This window comes from Phaseolus vulgaris, chromosome 3, assembly GCF_000499845.2.
Source record: "Phaseolus vulgaris cultivar G19833 chromosome 3, P. vulgaris v2.0, whole genome shotgun sequence".
Lineage (NCBI taxonomy): Eukaryota > Viridiplantae > Streptophyta > Magnoliopsida > Fabales > Fabaceae > Phaseolus > Phaseolus vulgaris.
The window spans coordinates 50,732,083-50,752,822 of NC_023757.2; the positions used below are offsets into that span (position 1 = coordinate 50,732,083).

General features: G+C 29.7%; 2 protein-coding genes across 8 annotated transcripts; both read right to left on the bottom strand.

Annotated features, from left to right (window-relative positions):
• Positions 1-4,983: 4,983 nt before the first annotated feature.
• Positions 4,984-6,922, bottom strand: LOC137808528 (uncharacterized). Of its 2 annotated transcripts, none has more exons than XM_068609683.1 (2): positions 6,679-6,922; positions 4,984-5,946 (listed from the first exon to the last, which is right to left on the bottom strand). In XM_068609683.1, the coding sequence occupies exons 1-2, from the start codon at positions 6,693-6,695 to the stop codon at positions 5,169-5,171; spliced, it is 795 nt and encodes a 264-aa protein (XP_068465784.1). In that variant the 5' UTR covers positions 6,696-6,922; the 3' UTR covers positions 4,984-5,168. The 2 variants fall into 2 exon arrangements, with proteins under 2 accessions (XP_068465784.1, XP_068465785.1); XM_068609684.1 differs by having other exon boundaries at positions 4,984-5,857; positions 6,679-6,888.
• A 1,613-nt stretch (positions 6,923-8,535) lies between these two features.
• On the bottom strand, positions 8,536-20,518 carry LOC137808529 (protein GET1). 6 transcript variants are annotated; one of them, XM_068609685.1, is made up of 10 exons: positions 20,351-20,489; positions 19,970-20,050; positions 17,812-17,848; positions 17,111-17,331; positions 16,003-16,082; positions 15,123-15,193; positions 13,253-13,311; positions 13,086-13,167; positions 11,072-11,121; positions 8,536-8,895 (listed from the first exon to the last, which is right to left on the bottom strand). In XM_068609685.1, the coding sequence occupies exons 4-10, from the start codon at positions 17,225-17,227 to the stop codon at positions 8,821-8,823; spliced, it is 534 nt and encodes a 177-aa protein (XP_068465786.1). In that variant the 5' UTR covers positions 17,228-17,331; positions 17,812-17,848; positions 19,970-20,050; positions 20,351-20,489; the 3' UTR covers positions 8,536-8,820. The 6 variants fall into 6 exon arrangements, with proteins under 6 accessions (XP_068465786.1, XP_068465787.1, XP_068465790.1 ...); XM_068609686.1 differs by having other exon boundaries at positions 20,346-20,463; XM_068609689.1 differs by lacking the exon at positions 19,970-20,050 and having other exon boundaries at positions 20,351-20,518.
• Between the last annotated feature and the right edge of the window lie 222 nt (positions 20,519-20,740).

The following is a 20,740-nucleotide window of genomic DNA, read 5'->3' on the forward strand; positions in this document are numbered from 1 at the left end:
AGTTGCATAAAATTAAAAAGAATATTGCAAATATTATTTCAGGCATTGACCTATAAACTAAAAATGTGTTTCATTTAGACTATGAGTTTGTGATGAATGACTTTTTTTTCAAGCATTAAATGACTGAAATCTGTGTACATTATTATTTGATTAACGTGTAATTGATTTTTATATTATAATTAACATTTTTTAAATTGTCAATATGCACAATTTTTTAATTTTCAAAAAGATTATATCGGTAAATATTTGGTGTAAATTGAACATGTGTATTATTTGTAAAAAAAATTGTATTTGTGAAATATGATTTTAACTTATATTTTTTTTTTCTTTTTTTAATAATATTTTTTTTCATATGATTATTGTTATTTGATGTGTATGAAATAGCATAATGTTGTTATTTGAAGTGTTAGCCTAGCTGAGATGTCAAGTAGCATAGTGATGTCTAATATAAAAGTTTTTTATAAAAAAAAAATATGATTTTAACTAAGGTGCGTTGTGTTATTTTAATTGAAAGAAGTATATAAAAATTAATAATAATATATGATGCTAAAAATAAACTGAAAATAGAAGAAAATGTTCTATTCGTGTGTCTTTGTTTCTTAATTATGAAGAAGAAAATAATTAAGGTATATGAAAATAGAAAAAATATATAATAAATGAAAATTTAGGGCTGATTTTTTAAAGAAAAAGAAATGAGAAAAATAATAATAAATTGATGGTTGAAATTAAAATAGATTCTCGAAGTTGAAAAATGATTATGATTCCTGAATTTTTTTTATGTTTATTAATTTCTCACAATTTAAAATCTTCAATAAACATTTAAAACGGTTAATATATGTCTTCAATGAAGTGATTTCTGACCATTTATGACAAGCAAGTAAAACTCTAACTTTTTTTTAAGTTTTGTTTAGATTAATGATAAAAAAAAACAGTATAAATCAAATAAACTTTTAATAATTCGCTGGATCGATTTTCACAGTATAAAATTTAAAGTAACTATAATGGTTTTATAGTAATATAAAATGGTTAGTATAAAATTATTAAAAAAAATTAAAAATAAATTGTTAATGGTTTTATAGTAAAAAAGTGGTTAACTATAATTTTTATAATAATGATTATATTTATAATCTTAACTTTTTATATCCATTAGTAAGTTATATAGTGTTTAATTTTGATGAATTTTTAATGTTTTATGTTATTTTTCATCATTAGGCTTGGAAGAACCCTAGGAATAGTGACATGGTGAGAGTCCCTCTCATGCTCAATCATAACAAACTTTATTTCTTTCTTTTTTTGCAAAGCATAATACAATAATTGTGAGTTCTTAAAGGATCATAAATCTGAACCAACCATTATTCACTAATTTAGCTGTGAATTATTTTAATAGTTATGAAATTATTTTTAACATTTAAAAATATGACATATTTGACACTAATAGTAACTACTCAAGTGGTGGCAAAAAGTAACATATAAAGTCCTATCATTCAAAGTCTATGTAACAGTTTGATAGGTGTGTTCCCATATACTACAAACACTTCAAACCAAACACAAGAAAATAACAATGTTCATAAATCAGAGACAACTTCAACAAACTTGGTCTAATAAATAACAATGTAACTTTCAATATCTTTATCCATGTAAACATCTTTATTCATCAATATTTATTTTATATATATATATAAGTATTTTTAGAGTTTAAAATCCAATAGATCAAAATAAATTTGTAAGTTTTTTTCAATTTTATAAACTAGTTAGATATAGAATTATCCATATTATAATTTAGTCATATTTATACTTTAGGTCAAAGTTTCAATACTTATTTCTTTTTAAAAAGATTTAACATTTTAAGCTTTAGAGATTGAAGTCTAATAAATGAACGACATAATAAATATAACAATTTTTGTTAAAATAAAATTTTATATTAAAATTAGATTTTAAGTTTAATTTCAATCATAAAAAAAAATTATAAGATAAGATGATTATATATTTCTACTTGACCTAAGATATAATCAAGATAGAAAGAGTTGACTGTAAATAATAGATACAATAAAAGTTTAGACTTTGATTTACTTTAAAAAATAACTTTAAATATGTTTTGATGATCTAATCTTAAATCCGATAAATAATATCATTAAGATCAATTATCACATATGAGGTATTATCCACTTTAAAGATCTGTAAAAGTTTTGTTTTTAAAAGACGATGAATTGGAGAAAGAAAGTATATATAAATCGTCATACTAGTATATTGAACGAATCCGAATCAAAGTATTTTTAATATATGTGTAGCAAGAATGAATATTGAGGAAAAGTATATGCAAGGAGAATTTCCATGAATGTTCCCGACCTAGTTGATTGTGAAATGGAAGAAGGGAAGCACTTATTATTTTTTGAGAAAGAAAATCAAAGGTGGGGACACAAAACGCACTTATAATAAAAATGTTCAAACTAAAAATTTTCTTTAATACTTTTTCAAAATATTATATTCACTTAACAACCCACTTTATTAAAATAATAATATATATTATAATTTTAAATTAAAAAATAAAATAAATATTATTAATTAGAGATTTCAAGTGAGGGTTTTTTAAGTGAGTGACTTTTATTTGGTGGGTGTTAAAGTATCATCACCTTTTAAATATGACTTTTAAAAGTTAATAATTTTAATTATGTCACAATTGGATAACAACGTAAACATATTTACACTATAAATACATTTCAATTAAATTTTCAAATTTTAATAATTTTGTATTTTTGACTTTAGTCAAAACAAAAGGGGTGCCACTTTACTTGGGAAACGCTTTCATATTGTTCAATACCGATTTGTTTCGGTTTTGACCATATTTTTTTATCAAGTATAAAATGTCAACACGTTAATATATGAAAAGTAAGCAATTTCAAAATAAATTTCCAATATATCAAATGAATTCATTTTAATTTTTGAACATATATTAATATCATCACTCAAGACACACAATTTTTAAAAACACTTAAACTAAAAAAACCAATAAATTACATGGTAACTTATTTTTTCTTTCTACAATTTCATATAACCAACAAATATTTCTTAGTATTTTGTAATTAGATTTGTTCAAAGATGGAAATGGAATGAATACAAAGTCTTGTAAAATGAAAGCATAATGAAAATGGAAAAAAAAAAGTAAAAGAAGAGTTAGATTGTGATGCTATGTTAGGTGTAGTTAAAGTCTAACATTAAAAAATGCTAAGTTAGACAATTGGAAGCAAAGCAATATGTCAAAAATACTAATTTGAAATTGTAGTTTTGTCGTTCTGACCATTATTGCAATTAGGTGTAACTCTTTGACCTATGATGAAGACAAATGGGTTTTTTCCTCTCTATCTATCTTCCTATTCACTCTCTTTCTCATTCAAAATCCTCAAACCTTCTCTTCAAATTCTTTCAATACAAGTCAATGCCCCTTGCAAAAACTATTAAACAAAACAAACACAAAAGCAAAGCAAAGAGCCAAATATGAAAAATAGAGAACACAAAATATGAATGATTTAATTTAAAGAGTGCACATTATTCCAGCATAAAATTGAGCATTAGTTTTTTGTCAATTTAAAAGAAACTTCAAATACTATACATGTATAAGTAATTGAATACAAAACTAAAGTGAAGTTTGTATTTCAAACTTTATTTATCTCAGTATTCATATTGTATGAATACTGAAGCCTTTCTGCCTATGAAGTCACTCAGCTGTTGAATAATGAGGCAATTCAAAGTAATGAAAGTAGTAGAGTACACTATTCTTTATCCTTTTCTCCATCTACCCAACTTTCCACAAAGCAGAAACTGCATCTTCCACAAAACAGTGACTGTATTGGTCAAGAGTTGGATCTCAGTAGTATAAATCCACTTTGTATCAAGTACCCTATTACAAAAAATATCCAAATTTAATTCATAATTATATTAATTCAGATCCAAATCACTTTAAATCCATTTCAATAGACTTTTTAATATCCAAACTCTTTTACAACTAATTAGATTTAGAATAAATATGAATTCAATATTTTTTTTAGATTTGTAAATCTAAAATAAATGTTTATCATGGTTGAAACGTTTTTCTATTTAATGTACTAACTATTTCTTTGATTTAACCACGCTCAACCTCAACCGAGGCATTATCAACTACAAAAATTATTTGGTTTTTAAGGACTGACATTAAAAGAAATAAAAAGAGTAACAAACAATAAGTCATTATTTTAAAAATAGAGAAACGCATACATAAATGCTCATATTGTCAAAAAGGAAAAAGAAAAAAAAATTAAAACAAAAAATAATTAAGTTGTAAAAATGGATATAAATTTTAAATTAATCTATTTTCTTGGATTTGGATTGAATTTAAACTAAATATGAATTGAAATTTCAAAAATCCAATGTATGCCCTCTCTATTAAGGAAGCATGACTATTTTATCTTCCAACTTCGTGGGATAAAATATGTTAAAAAACCATTATCGGATGAAGACACTTAGGTAAAGTATAAACTTTCAAGCGTTTCATATTCAAATAACAAGACTTTCTCTAATCCCACAAACTAATAGTTGAACATTAAGGTTATAAAATGGCTAATGAACTTTAAATTAAACTCCATAATTACATATATTCACATATTACGTTAAACAACACATCATTAAATGCTTAGCATTGTTTTCACGTGATGTAGCCTTCACCCTGGATCTCTAATGCTGAACCAAACACACGAAAACCAACAAGGAACAATTCCCAGAAGTTAACCCACCCAAACAGAGAGTACTTTGATCCAAAAAGACAGTCGGATCCAAAACTACACCCATTCTGATGTAATAACCATACCAATTAATTGAACTTTGGAAATGACACTTTGTCATTAAAGCCCAGCCCAGCCCAGCCCAGTATTAATTACCAACTATGCTTGAACAATATTAAAATCGACACAATCTGCCCTGACTGATATAGGAAGGACTTTGAAATATTACACATTTTCACATCCCAGAGCCATATATTATTCCAAGGCCCTTTCTATTAATCAATTAATGCATCCATTTTAGACATGCAATTATAACAAGTTCAACTACTAATAGTAAAGTACATCTAAAATTTAAAACATTATAGTAGCACCAGAAGGAACAAGGTAAAAGTCCTAAAACAAGATAAAATACCACGATCACTGCCTTGATCTTGACTCTGCCCGTCTAGCTTCATCTGGAGTAGAAGGGAACAGCTCCACGTACCTTGATCCTATGGTCATTTTATCCTTGGACATTGCCCTCTTAGCCTCCTCAGCAGAAACAAACTCCACGTATGCCTCTCCAGTAGCTTTCCCATCAGGGCGACATGCAATGTGTACCCTGTCTTCTATCAGATTGAAATCTTTAAAGAATTCAACAATTTGAGATTTTGTCACTTGGAAGGGAAGGCCACGCATCTTCAATATCTCAGTGTACTCCATTTGATCTTTATCACTGAACCTCTTTGACCGGGAGGGTGGAGGACTACTACCATGGTAATCATTATCATATATTCCTTCGTAATTGATCTCAGCAGCAACAGCATTATAATAATCCTGCTTCTTACACCTGAACACTTCCACATACCGGCGACCCATGTTCTGGCGATCTCTCTGTAAAGCAAACTCAACCTGCATTGCTCCTGCAAAGACCACGAAGGCCTCTCCTGAGAATCGTCCACTCTTGTTCACCAGCAACACATCGACAATGGTCAGTCCAGCAAAAAACTTCAAGATGTCAATGTCGGTACAGTTGAATGGAAGCCCCCTGAGACGAACCACAGGAAAGGGAGGGGGCTGAAAGCCACCGGCATATCCATAAGGTAAGCTGCCTGTCCCGCTGCTCACTGCGAAGTATGGATTTGATTCCATCATTCTTTGTCTCTTTGAGCCAACCTCGTACCCGTCCGAAACCCCCCCGCTTCCCAACATTGCCCTTCAAATTTCCATACCCAAAAAAACACAATCCCCCACTCAACATGTTAATAAAGCCAAACCCAACCCTCTTTTCCCTGACACTTAATTTTAATTCCTATTTCTCATAATATTCATCACAACCCACAGCCAAACATCATACAAAAAAAAAAAAACAATAGATCTACCAGACCACCTATAGAAGAAACAGAGGGACCACACAAGGATCACAACAATATACCAAATGTTACACTAACACGGTTTAAAAGGCAAATTAATTTAAAGAATAATATAAACCCAAAATAAGCACAATGTGACTGATTGCAACAACACATTATTGACCCTAGCCAACAGGTTGAAAGAGAATCGGGCATACTCACAAACACTCCATGTTATATCACCCATATTATAGAATATATTAAATCATTCAAAATTAAAATACACAGAATTAAGAGAGAAATCAGAAAGCATTTTTGTGGCCTGGGACCTGATAGATATGTTGTTTGGCGAAACCAACCCAGGAAAACCCACATGTAAGAAGAAAATATAATTTCATGCAACAAACAACCTCAATCACCCTAATCAAAGCACACATCTATGTAAACAATAAAATCAAACCAGATTAAATACAAACACGATTTCTAATCATAAGCACCATCTCACAGAAATAAAACCCCACAGATTACAAAAAGGAAAAAGATATGGGAGGAAAAAAAACACAGAGAATAAGAAAAATGAAGTTAGGTTGACATACCCTCGGGGACCGTACATGTTTCCGAGATCGCCGAAGGATCGAGCGAAAGGCGCTTCCGTAGATGGAGGAAGACGATATGGATCCAGCGCTGCAATAACACGAAAAAGAAATCCCAAATCGAAATACAAACCCTAACTAGGGTTACACGGACTTCTACTTCTTCAACACACTGCGCACCCCTTTCAAGGCTTCGCGTTTAATGTTTTTTTTCCTTTATCTAATTTATTCATGGTTTTTTTTATCCTGTGCTATACCAGAGAATATACTATATAGTGCTAAATTGGACTTCAATCACTGATTTGTTGATCCTCACATGACCGTCCGATGAAAGGGTGATATAGAAAATTTATATATTTATTTTCAGAATTAATGATATTTTTTATTAACAAGTAGTTTTTTTATTGGCTTGATAGCCCATAATAGTTAAATTTTCAAAAGAATTAATAAAGTCATTATTGTCTGATGTTAATTTTTAGTACACTATTTTACAAGTTGATTGTAGTGTCTAAGATTGAATTTCAAATATAGTTTGTTATTAAGTTATAAATAAAATGTAATAATGATCTTTTTTTTAAAACATTTAATAAATAAGTCAGATTTTTTTATGCATAAAAAACATTATTTTTGGTTCTTTCATATACTATTATCTGCTTATATTAGGATCAAAATGTTCATTTTTTAAAATACTTTTTTTAATTAAAGACTAATTATATAAACTCGCAGAAAAAAAAATGGAATTGATAAAAAAAAGTCACTTTTTTAATATTTTAAAGTTTCAAGATGAGAGAAAGTTGAGGATGTTAAGTAATCCAATGCTATGCAAAAAAGCATGGGATGGGAGGTAAAAGAACACAATTTTTTTTGTTATGACAGTGAAAGTGGATCAAAGAAAAAAAAAAGGAGAGAGGCACAAAATTTTCAAAGTCATAACTAACCATTTGTGTGAAAAGTAGTAAATAACTGTATAAAAATTGTCTGAAAAATAAATAAATATATATATATAATCATTTGCACAAGATACTAGACAATTTTATATATATTTTCACTTATAATTAATTACGGATATTTTTAAATTAAATAATAATTTTTCATCCATTTTTAATATAAGTATTACTCTAGTTTTTTTTTTCTCTTTCTTAATGTTCATTTGGAGTGAGAATAGAAACCACAACTTCTACTTCTTTTGCAACAATTTTTCTTCTTTGTACTGTTTGTAAGTATATCATTTTATTAAAATATTATTATCAGAAACAAATCTTCAAAACATACTTTTTTTAAAAGAAGCCCCAACTTTTATAATAATAAATAAATAATTACATTAGAGAAAATAACTTTTGTAAGATATAAGAAATTAAAATCACGGAAAACAGTTTCTATAATAATACTTTTTTTAAACGAGGGATTACCTAGTATTTATGCAGTGGTGATCAATCAGACTTTTAACATGTTTAAGAAATTGATAGACATATATACTTAATATTTAAACTAAACAAAAAAATTTCTTTTATTTTTTATAAAATTAACCAATTTTAATTTTAGATCTTATAAAAAAAATCATTTTCTAGAAATCTGAAATTACATTATTAAATTCTTATAAAATATTTAAATTTTAGTGTATATTCTTTGTGTTTAAGAAACAAAAAGGGAGACAATTAGAGAGGAGATGAGTGATGTTTTAGGGCACTGTGGGGGAAGTGGGACTGTGTTAAAAAGCAGAAAATAATCCAGAAAAGTGCATGTTATGTGTTTGGAATGAAAAATTATTTATTACAAAGCAAAACATTTGTAAGGGAGAGAAGTTTTTGGATGTGAAAGTGAACCTAGAGAGAAAGGGGAAGAAGATGGTACCACTCAGCATACATGTTTCAAAAAAAATTAGAAATCCAGAAGAATATAAACCAATTCCTTAAAAAAGACCAAAGTAGGGGTAGGGTGGGGGCTGCAACTCTTATCATATTACAGGCATATGAAAATTTTGCTTGCATATGCAGAATGGAGTTTACACAATATAATGGTTATCAACCAGAGAAGGAGAGAAGGAACAAATCTAGTGAAGCCTTGTTCATTCCATTTAAATGCAGGAGACCAAGCAGTCGAAGGAGGTAACAATGTTATGTGATTCTAGATGAAGAACATCACCATCTATTTGCCATAGGCGAGTCTACAAACAAATCTGCTAACCCTGGTAGACGCTATCAGCCAAGGTATTATCCCAACCTGAAATAGTATAAAACAGTTGGAACGCCATTCATAAACTATTACAAGCTTCACACGTCTTCTTTTATTTATACTACATTATTTAGTGGGTAGAAAAACAGTGGATTGCACTGTATATTGTATAATGCATAAAAGCATGAAAAATTACCAGCTTCCACGTAAAGATGAAAAGTAAAACTAAGAGGTGGAGGAGCCAAACTTAATGTAGTCTGATTGCAAGTTAAACTCACTTCCAGTGCTTTGGATAAGCACATTCCATCCACAAAATACACAAGTGAAACACCAATTCATGATTACATCTCAAAATCGGGAGATTGTGATTTCTTTTGAGGAGTTTAACACATTTTCTAACATACTCTACTAGTTAAAATTTATTGAAAACAATAAAGTTGCGAGTTGGAATACGTTAAGGGTATGTTTGGATAACCGTTTTGGGTTCCTCCAACATACTTTTGGACCACTAAACTCAATTTTCTATTATGTTTGTTGCCTCTAAAAGTCACATTTTCATCATCGCTTCACCCAAAACAAAGTTTGAATAAGAAGCAACAAATTAGTTGCTTTTGAAAATTATTTTCAATACTAAAAGTACTTGATAATGTTATACAATAAATTTCATTTTATCGACATACTTTGAACAACAAATATTAAAACATAAACTGCACTGCAGTAAACTCATTTTAAGACATACTTTTTTCTTCAAATTCATGTTTGCAAACTTTGATCCAAAATTCCAAATATGAATTTCAGCTAAGAATGAATAGTTTATTAGATGCTGAGACACTAGCCTTTTTTTCTAATAAAAAGCTCCCATCTTTCAACTCTGACCAATGAAGTTTGTTAAATGACGGGTATTTGAATTCATCATAACATGGCATAATTCAGGACACTGTCAAAAACTACTAAATACATCCAAATTCAAAAAGCAAGAGCAACGAACAATACATTCAATGATTGAAATATATTAGAAATATGAGAAGTGCCTTAATATTTTAGAGTACCTTACACTTTCTCTTAAAATTTATTCTTTTATATTATATGATCAATTTTCTTATTTAATTAGGACCATTATAAATATAGGAATATCTAATTAGAGTTACATTTCTTAGAATCTTATTTATAGCATATCAAAGCATTATATAAACAAAAATTATTATAGCTATTTGTATTTATTATCATCAACATGTATAAAATTATCAAGTTGTGTAATATAGATATAATCAATCATCCCTTTCTTTGTCTATTATTTCCATCACAGTACCTTATTCCATTTTCCACTCCAGTTCACCCCCTGCTGCATACTTTTCCGACAACAGTTGTTCTTCGCTGGTGATTTCTTAGTACTCATTATTCACTAACAATGATTTTTTCGGCAATTTTTAAGTTACTTATTAGTAGTGACTTCATTCACACCTATGATTATTCAAGTGGTGAGTCTTTTCTCCTGTATGAATCATATTAGCGGTGACTTCTTTCCCATCGAAGATCATTCTTTTTGGTGATTTTTTCCCACATACAAATCATGGCAACTTCTTTCAAACCGACATTCATTCCGGCGGTAACTTGTTTCCTTCCAAAAATATTATCAGTTTAAAACTTCCTAATATGGTTTTGCTCCGAACAAACCTTGCTTTCCATGTCATGAAAATTCTGTCAAATTGATGACCATTCTAGCTATGCTATCTTTATAACAATTCTCTCTAACTTCTTCAATAGCCCTGAGTTGTTTTTCCAACTACTTTTTGGTGAAGGTCATTTTCTATGTTTTTTATTTGTTGGGAAATGAATAATTTCTTGTAATAAGCTGAAAGTTTAGTAAAGCTTTAGCTTAAGAAGTCTTAGAAATATAAGAAATATCTAATGATATCATAAAATAGTTTAGAGTATCTCAGTATTTATTCTTCTTTTATATTTTATTATTTATTTCCTTATATAACTAGAATTTTTATAATTATAGGAATACTTTATTAGAAACAGATTTATATGCATATCACATCATGTATATGAGCATAAAATTTCATATAACTATGATCAACATTGTGTAGTCCAGAGACAATTTTCAGCAATTCTTGCATCGAATTTTCTTTCATAAAAACCTAAATAGGGTTTGCTTTGGGTATCTCTTTTTTATTCAAAGTTTCAAATATAAGAAGGAAAGATACTAGAAATTGCTTACCATAATATTGTTATTTTCAATCCCTCCAGTCCTCCAAGATAATAATCTCCCTGCAAAAATATGTAAATAATTTTCAGATCATAACCATTAAAAAAAGGCAATAAGAAATGCATTTGTCTCCTATGCCCACATTTGGACAAAAAAAATGTTTTTTCGGTGCAACAAACGACTTTAACTTTAAACACATTTAATTTAAACAAAAATTACAATGTTTAAAATTAAAAATTTATATTAAAAATGGCATCAATTTAAATTAAAAGTATTATTATATAATATAAATAAAAACAAGGGATTTTCAAGGATTTTAAAAGTGTTTTTCTCATGGTATTCAATTCAGACTTTAAATGAACGAAAAAAGTCATGGCATTCAATTAGAGTTAAGAAGGATTTTTTCAGGATGGCAACGAACTTCAATAGTATTCAATTAAGATTTTTTATAACATGTGTATTCTCTCTTTACGGAAGCCAATATAGATGTTGGTGTGCAGAACTTGATAACCTTTTTCACAAAAGAATTACAATTTAACCAATAGACATCTTCATCTATAGTATTTTCAGATAACAAAGATCATAGTTTGAAACATATTGTTCAAATCCAAGAACATGGATGCAAAAAGGACCATAATCTGGAATGTATTGTTCAGATCCAAGAACATGGATGAAAAAAATGCCAATGCATAGAGTAGGACATAAAGTTAGAACCAATTAACTAATGAAAAATTGTACTGAGTTTACTTTTTTTATCCAAAACTTATTACTTTATTGTTACTTGTTCCGGTACCGCCATTATAGTTCCACATCGCTTAGGAGTTGAGGCCAATGACAGTTTAAATACACTCCCTTAACCCACCGAAGCGTCTTTTAAGGACAAAACCGTGACGGAGCACCGACCTCCAAAGCGGACAATACCTCAGATGCGGTGATTGACCCTAGCGATACTATCTCTCGAACTTGAGGTCGGAACATTGTAGTTTTGAATGTTTTCTAAGTGTGGATAAAATTCTTTCAAATTTTATAAATTCATTAAATCTTTTAGATTGTTACAATATAAATTGGTTAAAATCCAAAAAGACTTCTAAACAATCTTGAAGTCATAAGATTCCTACATGTCTAGTAAAATCCACAAGACTTTTTGTCAAAATAGTCTTTTAAAATTTCAAACCAATACACCCCGCAATACATACATCTATTCTACTTAATAATTACTCAGTTAGAAAAGTATTTACAATATGCGTAGCTTATCTTCTTATTCATATTTCTAAAATTATAAAATAATAAGGGGACCAAAAGTTAGATAGGACGACCAAATATAGTAAAGTTCTTGAATTATGAGCATATTTTGACGAACTTCTTCATAAACATTCTTAGAAATAAAAATAAGAAAAATTGAAATCAACTTCTCCATAAACTAAAAATTAGCTTCTACACAAGCTAATTGTAGAAACTCTTATACAATTTTCCTAAAATTTTGTTTTAAACTTGTGTGTAAGCTAATTTTAATTTATAAAAAAACTAATTGCATTTTTTTTCTTCTTGTTCTTCTCCCCTACAAATGTTTATGAAGAAGTTCATCTAATCCAAACAAACCCTAATACTTCAATTATATCAATTACTATGCCTATAAATGTCACATCTTAGCACTATGAAGCGTTTTGTAGTTAAGGGAAGAGTTTGCAACTAAACTTGTTTTATTGGAAAAACCTCAAAAAAAATTCAACCAAGAACTCTATAAATATATTATAACTACAATTCATTTTGCGCCTATGTATATAACCAAAAGTAAACCTAACATATCCATAATCATAGCCAAGAAATATATCTACAACCATAACCTATACCTAATACGAAAGGAAACTAAATAATATAAGTAAATATTCTCAATCAGCAAGTCCGTAGATATTAGAATCCAAAAAAGGCACATTTTCTTATTTTAAGCTCCCAACAGTTTAATACAAATGAGTGAGAGTTTGTATCATAATCTAGTAAAATTAAGTATTAATCATAATTGCATTACCAAATGGTTGCACAAGTTGTTGAGATATGCTAGCCACAGGAACACTCCAAAACCACATGAGGAAAATTAGATATGTTAAAACCTGCATCACACAACCATGTTAATATCTTATCGGCCTTTGCAAAGAAAATAAGTAAACCTGAAACAATTTCTAGATCAGAAAATACCTTTGAGATAAGCAGAAATTTTGAATACAAAGCAGTATCCTTGACGTGTAAATTTTGAACTGCATGTTAGTTTAAAGTATAACTTTTCCGGTAATGCTACTTTCACCATGATCTCAGCACAAATAGCATATAAATTCTTATGCGACTAAATCTAGTTCCACCTACTTAAGGATCCAACTTAAAAAAATAGCTAACTCAGTAGCAGTCTTATCTAATCTGTTTAGAAATGGATTAAGTAGCACTTGCAATATTTTGATAAATAATCACCAGTGTTGTAATTGTACATATGAGATTATATTCATAAAACAATTTATTAAACAATTTTGTTACCTAATTTCTATATTCATAAAAATTAGGTAACAAAATAATTTATCTACAAGTGGTTGTCTCATCCTATGCTATGCATTCCATAATCCTTTAGTGAGGGTAAAAGTTTGTTACTCTAACCAATACATCATTTGATGCCAAGCACCATAATTTTGCAAATTAAATGCACAATGCCTAGTATTTTGAATTTGATATAGGAAATTAAAATCCTAAATCAAGCATTTAGAAAACTGACACGAATGTAAACTTAACTATCATAAAATATGGAAACTTAATTGTTCTAAAAGCCAAGTGTCATTTAAAACGTTTTCTTAAAGTCTTTTACCAGAGGAGGAGGGTCTGGAGAGGGAGTAATCTTCCTATGTTTTGAGTAAGCAAAGGATGGTCCTCTGGTCATTTTTTCTTTCCAGCAACCACCATGCCCTCTTAGCATTTTTTGGTATTTAGGCACACTAATCAATTAGAAAATTACAGCTGAAACTGTCCCATATTTGTAACAACTCTTTCAGAGAATAACTCTGTCCAAAAAACTTCAAAACGCCTCCTCTGCCCACTTCTTCCTCATTTTCTATACAAAATAACTGCTCCTAAACTACATTACTGAACCTACTTAAACAATATACACAATTAATATTACGTAACCACTCCTATTTTCTGTCAATAACTATCATATCTGCTCCTAATCCCATCAATTGATGATTATGGTAATATGATCAGTAAACATGTTCATATAAGAAGACTTTATAGAGATGGATTGAAAATACAAAGTGATGATGACTAGGTTAAGAATACATGAAGAAGTGATATTAAGGATAAAGATTACAGGAGAACTATATCATTTAATCACCAGCAAAATTATTGTTAATTGGAATTTTAGTGTTTCTTCGTTCTGAAATTTATTAAATATCTTAAAAAATCTAGAAATTTAAGTTGTTTGGTTATCTAGTTGGCTTGGTCTAGAAAGGATTAGTATTTTCATCCAAATGTAGCTTCTTCAGAATTTTGATTTGGCCTAACTTGAGTTCAGTTAAAAAAAATCTATATTCTCCTGTCTATATATTTGCCTCTTCCCAATTCTTTTTCCCTTTCCCTATTGTGCTGCTCATCCAACATCAGAGACTGATAATCTGAAATCCTCCCAAAACAAAGAAAAGACATCAAAAGGATAAAAGACAAATAACATAAAAAAGTCAGCTCAAGAGTTCTGTTGTTCCCTTTTCATGATTGATAGAGAAGCATTCCAGACAAAACCACAAAGAATAACAGCTTGAAAGAGCTTCTACCCCCTTGGATTTCAATATTATTACTTACTCTGGCACAGAATCATGTAATACAGGGGAAAAACACAAATGAGTTTAAAATCATAGTTGTTTTTTTTTAAATACAGTTGAAAAGAGCATATGTACCACCTATCTACACTTTTTAATGTAGGCAGGCAAAACATTTATACTCAAAGCAAACTCAAAATTGCAGATTTGAAATGTCCCACTACATTATAAAAAATGTAGTATGCAACAAGAAATGACTCGTGTAAATAACTTACACTTTGCAAGTTCCTTCTCCTTTGCAGCGGCTTTCCTCTTGAGTTTTGCACCTTGTGCAAAGGTTGATGGCCTGAGAGAAGAATGAAATCACTTATGTACACTCTCACAAACATATATTATTCAAATATATTAGATTTAAATGTAAGATATTTCTATTTTTCATAATTTCCATAAAGCATCTCATTTACTATGAAACTTTCAGAAAATAGAAACTGGAAGTAAACACAAAAGCATAGAAAAAACAAATAAAATAAATGGCCTTTCGGGTTTCACAAAATATTTTATTCAAGATACAATAAATGAGAAGGTAAAAGAACCCATAGTTGGCTCGAACATGAAAATTTACATGTTTTCTTTCATTGAAAACATATTGTCATTATGAGATTTTAGGTATAGAACAAGAAAGAGAGATAAAAGATAATAAAATACTAAATTAGTAATAACTGAGATGAATTACAATGTCTTGATGTGTTGATATGTTCAAAAACCTTTAGAGTACAAACCATTGTTAGGAAACCAATCATGGTAATAAAATATGATAACTAATCCTAAGATAGGATAAGGAAGTAAGAAAACGAATCCAAGAGGATAAACTAAGACATGATAAGATATTTCATAAATTCTAACAATTACCAATGTAATATATCTATAATATTTTTATCATAGATCTAACCAAAAGTATAGAAAAAAATAAATTGATAGAAGGGGTGAGGCTACTAGCTTCCATGCTTATATAGAATGTATGCCCACCCTTGTAAATAGTAGTTGAGACTAAAATAGGGAAGGACAAAGATAATTCTGATCATTAAGAGTTGGAATTCTATATAAGACCCATTTCTTTTCATGGAGGAAAAAATTGCCAAAGCATGAGTAACGTACTGTGCCAGTGAGCTCGCCTCCTTCAAAAGTTCTTTTATTTCTCTATGTAACTCAGCTTCTTTTTCTTTGTCGGATCCACTCTGAAGCAAAAGCATAAAACTAAAAGAAATTAATATCATAATCTAACAGTCAATGTGTTAGATATGTTTCTTGTAGATCAAAGTAAAAGTCAATAAACATAAAATTTATGGTAGAGACAAATTGCAAGATATAGCATATTGCAAATAAAGGCAACAATCCTACAACAGCCTAAACATTGTCCTACTGGAGTTTCATGACAGCTTTCTTCATTCTCAACCATGGGAACTCAAGAAGAAAATTCAAATTGAAAATTTCCAAAGCTTGATTAAAAAAAGTCAAAAAACTACAGGGTCATCCTGATCCACTATAGGTTTCATTAGCAAATGCTAGACTAAAATCACAATGACCCAACCCAAAGAGTTTGGACGGTTTCCTCTAAAAAAAGGGGAGGGGAAATGTGGCAGCAGTCAATGGAGCAGACAGTTAAACACATTGCGGCATTTGTTAATAGGAAACGAATAAATGATTAATGGGAGCATGAAATAGACAAGGGAAACAGAGGGAATTGTAGATATTTCATCTCTAAACTTGGGACCAAGATCTGTGGGGGCTGAAGGTATTTCTGTTCACTGTTTCTGACACCATCTTATTCATCTTCTGTATACTTTCGTGACATACTATTCATTTTCACTAAACAAGATAAATCACTAAACCAAACATGAAAATTCAGAACCTAGTTACCCATCCTATACATTTTTTTTCAAGGAAACAACTGCATAAAAAGCATGGAATTAAATGAGTTTTGAAAAGTGTAAACTATTCTTCTTAAAATGTTAAATTTAAACATAATGAGTGCATATAAGCAAACTGTTTCCCAGAATCCTATTATAAGTGTGAAATGGACAGCAATTAACATCTCATAAATAGCTTAAAAATCAAATAACCAAAACTCCAATTAAGCAAATGTGAGCCAAATAAGATATATGCCAAACCAAACATCTAAAAGCAAACAATATTAGCATCACTATCTGAATCCCTTTAAATTGTTAGAATAATGAAAAAGGAAAAGAAGAAAGAGAGAGATCACCTTCTTGGATTGATTAATCCTCTGAGAAGCAAAGTGAAAAGCTAGAACAACGAAAAATATGAAAGGAGCTGCTAGTGACCTCTGATTTTCTTCACTTGTTTTGTCTCCCATCATCATGTCAATTTGAAAGGCTCAAAAAGCTCTATTCTACAGGTTACTTTGCTTTCTTTTCTTTCCTCCAGGGAAAAATTGATGCTATGAAAACACACCAAACCACAAACCTGTAAAGTTTCAGATTAAGGTTCAACCAGTTAATCCAAGTGGTTGAACCAGATGACGGTCTGAATACACACACACACACATAAAAACTTAGACAAAAAAATCAAATTAAGTACCTATCAATCACAAATTCACGTAAAAAAAACTCACACGATTCATAAGCAATGATTAAGAATACAGTGAAGGGGAGGGCACAAAAAGGAATTTACAGAATGACATAGTGACACGTACAATATAAATACAGAAAAAATAAATAACAATCAAATCAAAACCAGGAAGCAAGCACTGATGAAAATAATAGCCATCTCGATTCACACCAAAACGATGCAGAAAAAGAAATGTAAGAGAATAAATCGAAAACAAAAAAATTGCCGCTAGTGAACAAAATCTCCAAATGAGTTACAAATACAAAACTGAAAATCAAAATTTAAGAGAGAAAATAGTAATTGAGAGAATTGAAAAAAAAAACGGAGAAATCATACCTAGGAACAGCGGTACCAAAGAGCATTAGGATTAGGGCTGTGGCAAATGCACGTGTTTAAGTTAGAATGAGGAAAAAGTCATAAAAACGTTATAAAAAGGGACAAATGTTATTTGTAGATCAATTCATAGAACAATTTGCACACAATATTTTTTGTGCTAATCACTCTTGGACATAATTTATTACATGTCATAATGATAGAAAAATATAAACAGAAAAAAATATTATATAAATTATTGTATGTGTATCACATATCATATAAGATCCTAATTTAATAGTTAACTAAGATTTATATCATATAAAACTATGTAGTTAGTTATCATTCTTAAAAGTCTCATACACAGTAACTTCAATAAATTTTCACCAATAGAATTACAAATAAAAATATGAAAAATATAATTTTATCATTAATTTAAATAGAAAATGTGTTATTAATATTACTGTCAATGAAAATGGAGTCATGGATTAACTTGGTACATTTTTTACAAACACACAAAATTAGTTCTTCTCACTACATGTTATCATACAAACTTTATAGTTAAAATTAATTTAAATTGGCATCTCAATCATATATTTGATGGCTTAAAATTAAATTTATCAAAATTAACTTAACTAAATTTTAAAATAAACTCTTAACTTTTGACTGATTAATATGGAGGAAATTTTAAAAATAAAAAAACATCAGTGGAGCATAAACATTTTTTCTTTAATTGAAGAGGAAGGAATTTCAATGAGTAGAAGGAGGAGGTCAACAAGGGTAACTTATTGTGTTTGTGGGAGGTAGGGTGAGGTTGTACATATTAAGACTCAAAGAAATTTTGGATGCAAGTTCACAAGTTGTCTTAGCTATAGGGTATTGTGATTCCTATTTGAAGAATCATATTTCAAGTGCATTTTGACTTTGGTTAAAGATTCCAATTTGAGGTGTTATATTAGAAGTGTCTCTTAAGTACATTGCTCCTTCACAAAGACTACAAATGGCTCGTTTGTGAACCATCCCCTCTCTGACCAACAACACTTCGACAATGGTGAGTCCAGCAAAAAAATTAATGATGTCAATGTTGATGCAGTTGAGCGGAAACCCCCCAGAGACAAACTGCGAGAAAGGGAGAGGGGCCTAGAAGCCACTACCATATCCATAAAGTAAGCTACCTGTCTCATTGTTCACTCTCCGAAGTATGAATTGGATTCCATCATTCTTGGTCTATTTGAGCCAACCTCATACCCATTCAAAACTCCCCTCTTTTCTATATTGCCCTTCAAATTTCCATACCCAACAAAAAATCCCCCTCTTCTCATACACATGTGGAAACTTGATGAGTCCACTGTGTAATTCATTTTAGGTGGGAGTTACTTTTAGCTTTTATCTTGTCTGTGGTAAACAGAGATAGTGATTTAGATATTTTACCTTAATTAGTGTTTTAGTTTTAGTTTGGTTTATTTATTTAATTGGAGTAATAACTAACGACCTACTGCTTCCAAATGTTATATCATCTTCAATTATTGTAAACTTTTATATTGTGTTTATCTCTAAATTTGGTTGTATTGAGACTAAAATAGTACTCTAAACTAAAGTCTTCTGCATTTCATTTTAGAAAATCTGATTCCCTGGTAGTTGCCACGAGCTTGATTAAAGCCTTTTTCAAGTATAATATTGAATCTAAAAAATAACACTGCTAATTAAGAACAGTAGCAATGGGAGTGGAAGTCTCTTTCCTTTTCTTTCTTCTACCTTCATAGATGAAATAAACTGATAGTAGCATTGACAACAATATTAACTAAACAATCCAGCGCTAAAAAGCCCCAAAGCTGAGCGGGCTCTATGCCTTTAAAGAATATCTTCAACACCAATATAAGTTATGGGAGAATTATCATTATGTGTTTAATCTCTTGAGTATTTGGAGTTTTAATGTAGTGGGAGAAATTATTTTTTGGAGTCGTTTTGGCTAAAACTTAGATAACTTTCTTAAAGCAACAGAGCACCAAACAAGGACCATAACTTTCTTAAGCCAGACATGTATAAACAACATCAAAGCTAGAAAAGTCATACAAATTACAATGAAAAGTGGTTCAAGGTTAAAAGTTAATACTAGTGAAGCAATATACCTAATGCTACACTAACAAACTTACAAGGTTAATTACTGAAAGAATCATATAACCTGAATATAAGCAAAAGGCTACCCCGGGTGTAAGAATACAGTATTGACCCCATCCACAAGGTTGAAAGAAAATTAGGCATGCTACAAAATTAAGAGAGAAATCAGAAAGTATTTCGGTAGCTGGCCTCAGACCTGATAATATTTGTTTGCCAAACCCAACCTAGCCAAACGCACACATTAAAATCAAAATATAATTTCATACAATGATCAACCTCAATCACCATATAATTTAACACAAACATCTCCTATAAACGCTAAACAAGACTAGTTTTACATGCACACACGATTTATAATCACAAGCAGAACCGCACAGAAATGAGAGCCCAGAAATTGGGGGAATAAGGAATGAGAAAGATGAAGTTAGGTTCACATATACCATACATGTTTTTTGAGATCGCTGAAGGTGCTTCAATGGAGGAAAGAGACACAAAATGTGAATCCTAGATCAACCTGCAAATCTTGGGAAGGTATCCAACGATGCGCACCGTTTCAAGACTTAGCCTGAAGTTTTTCCTTTCTCTTTTTCTTTTTCTTTTTCTTTTTCTTACTTCAATGAAAAATAATGGAAAACTATGTATAGAAGACTTTTTTTACATATATTTTAAAATATATATTTTCAAAATAATACATAAAGTACTTTATTACGATAAAAAAATATGCAGGTTTTTAATTTTTTTATAAAAAATATTTTTTAAATACTTTTAATTTTGTATTTTTAGGTTTTGAAGGATTTGTAAAACATAAAATTATAATAACAAATTAAGTTTAAAA

What these genes read in the sequence shown, in the direction of transcription:
- LOC137808529 (XM_068609689.1), bottom strand. Translation starts at nt 17,227, where the DNA reads ATGATGATGGGAGACAAAACAAGTGAAGAAAATCAGAGGTCACTAGCA. An exon ending in GGAGAAGGAACTTGCAAAGT is followed by an intron (nt 13,312 to 15,122) that starts GTAAGTTATTTA and finishes ACTAACATGCAG; the next exon opens with TTCAAAATTTACACGTCAAG. An exon ending in TTGAAAATAACAATATTATG is followed by an intron (nt 8,896 to 11,071) that starts GTAAGCAATTTC and finishes ATACTATTTCAG; the next exon opens with GTTGGGATAATACCTTGGCT.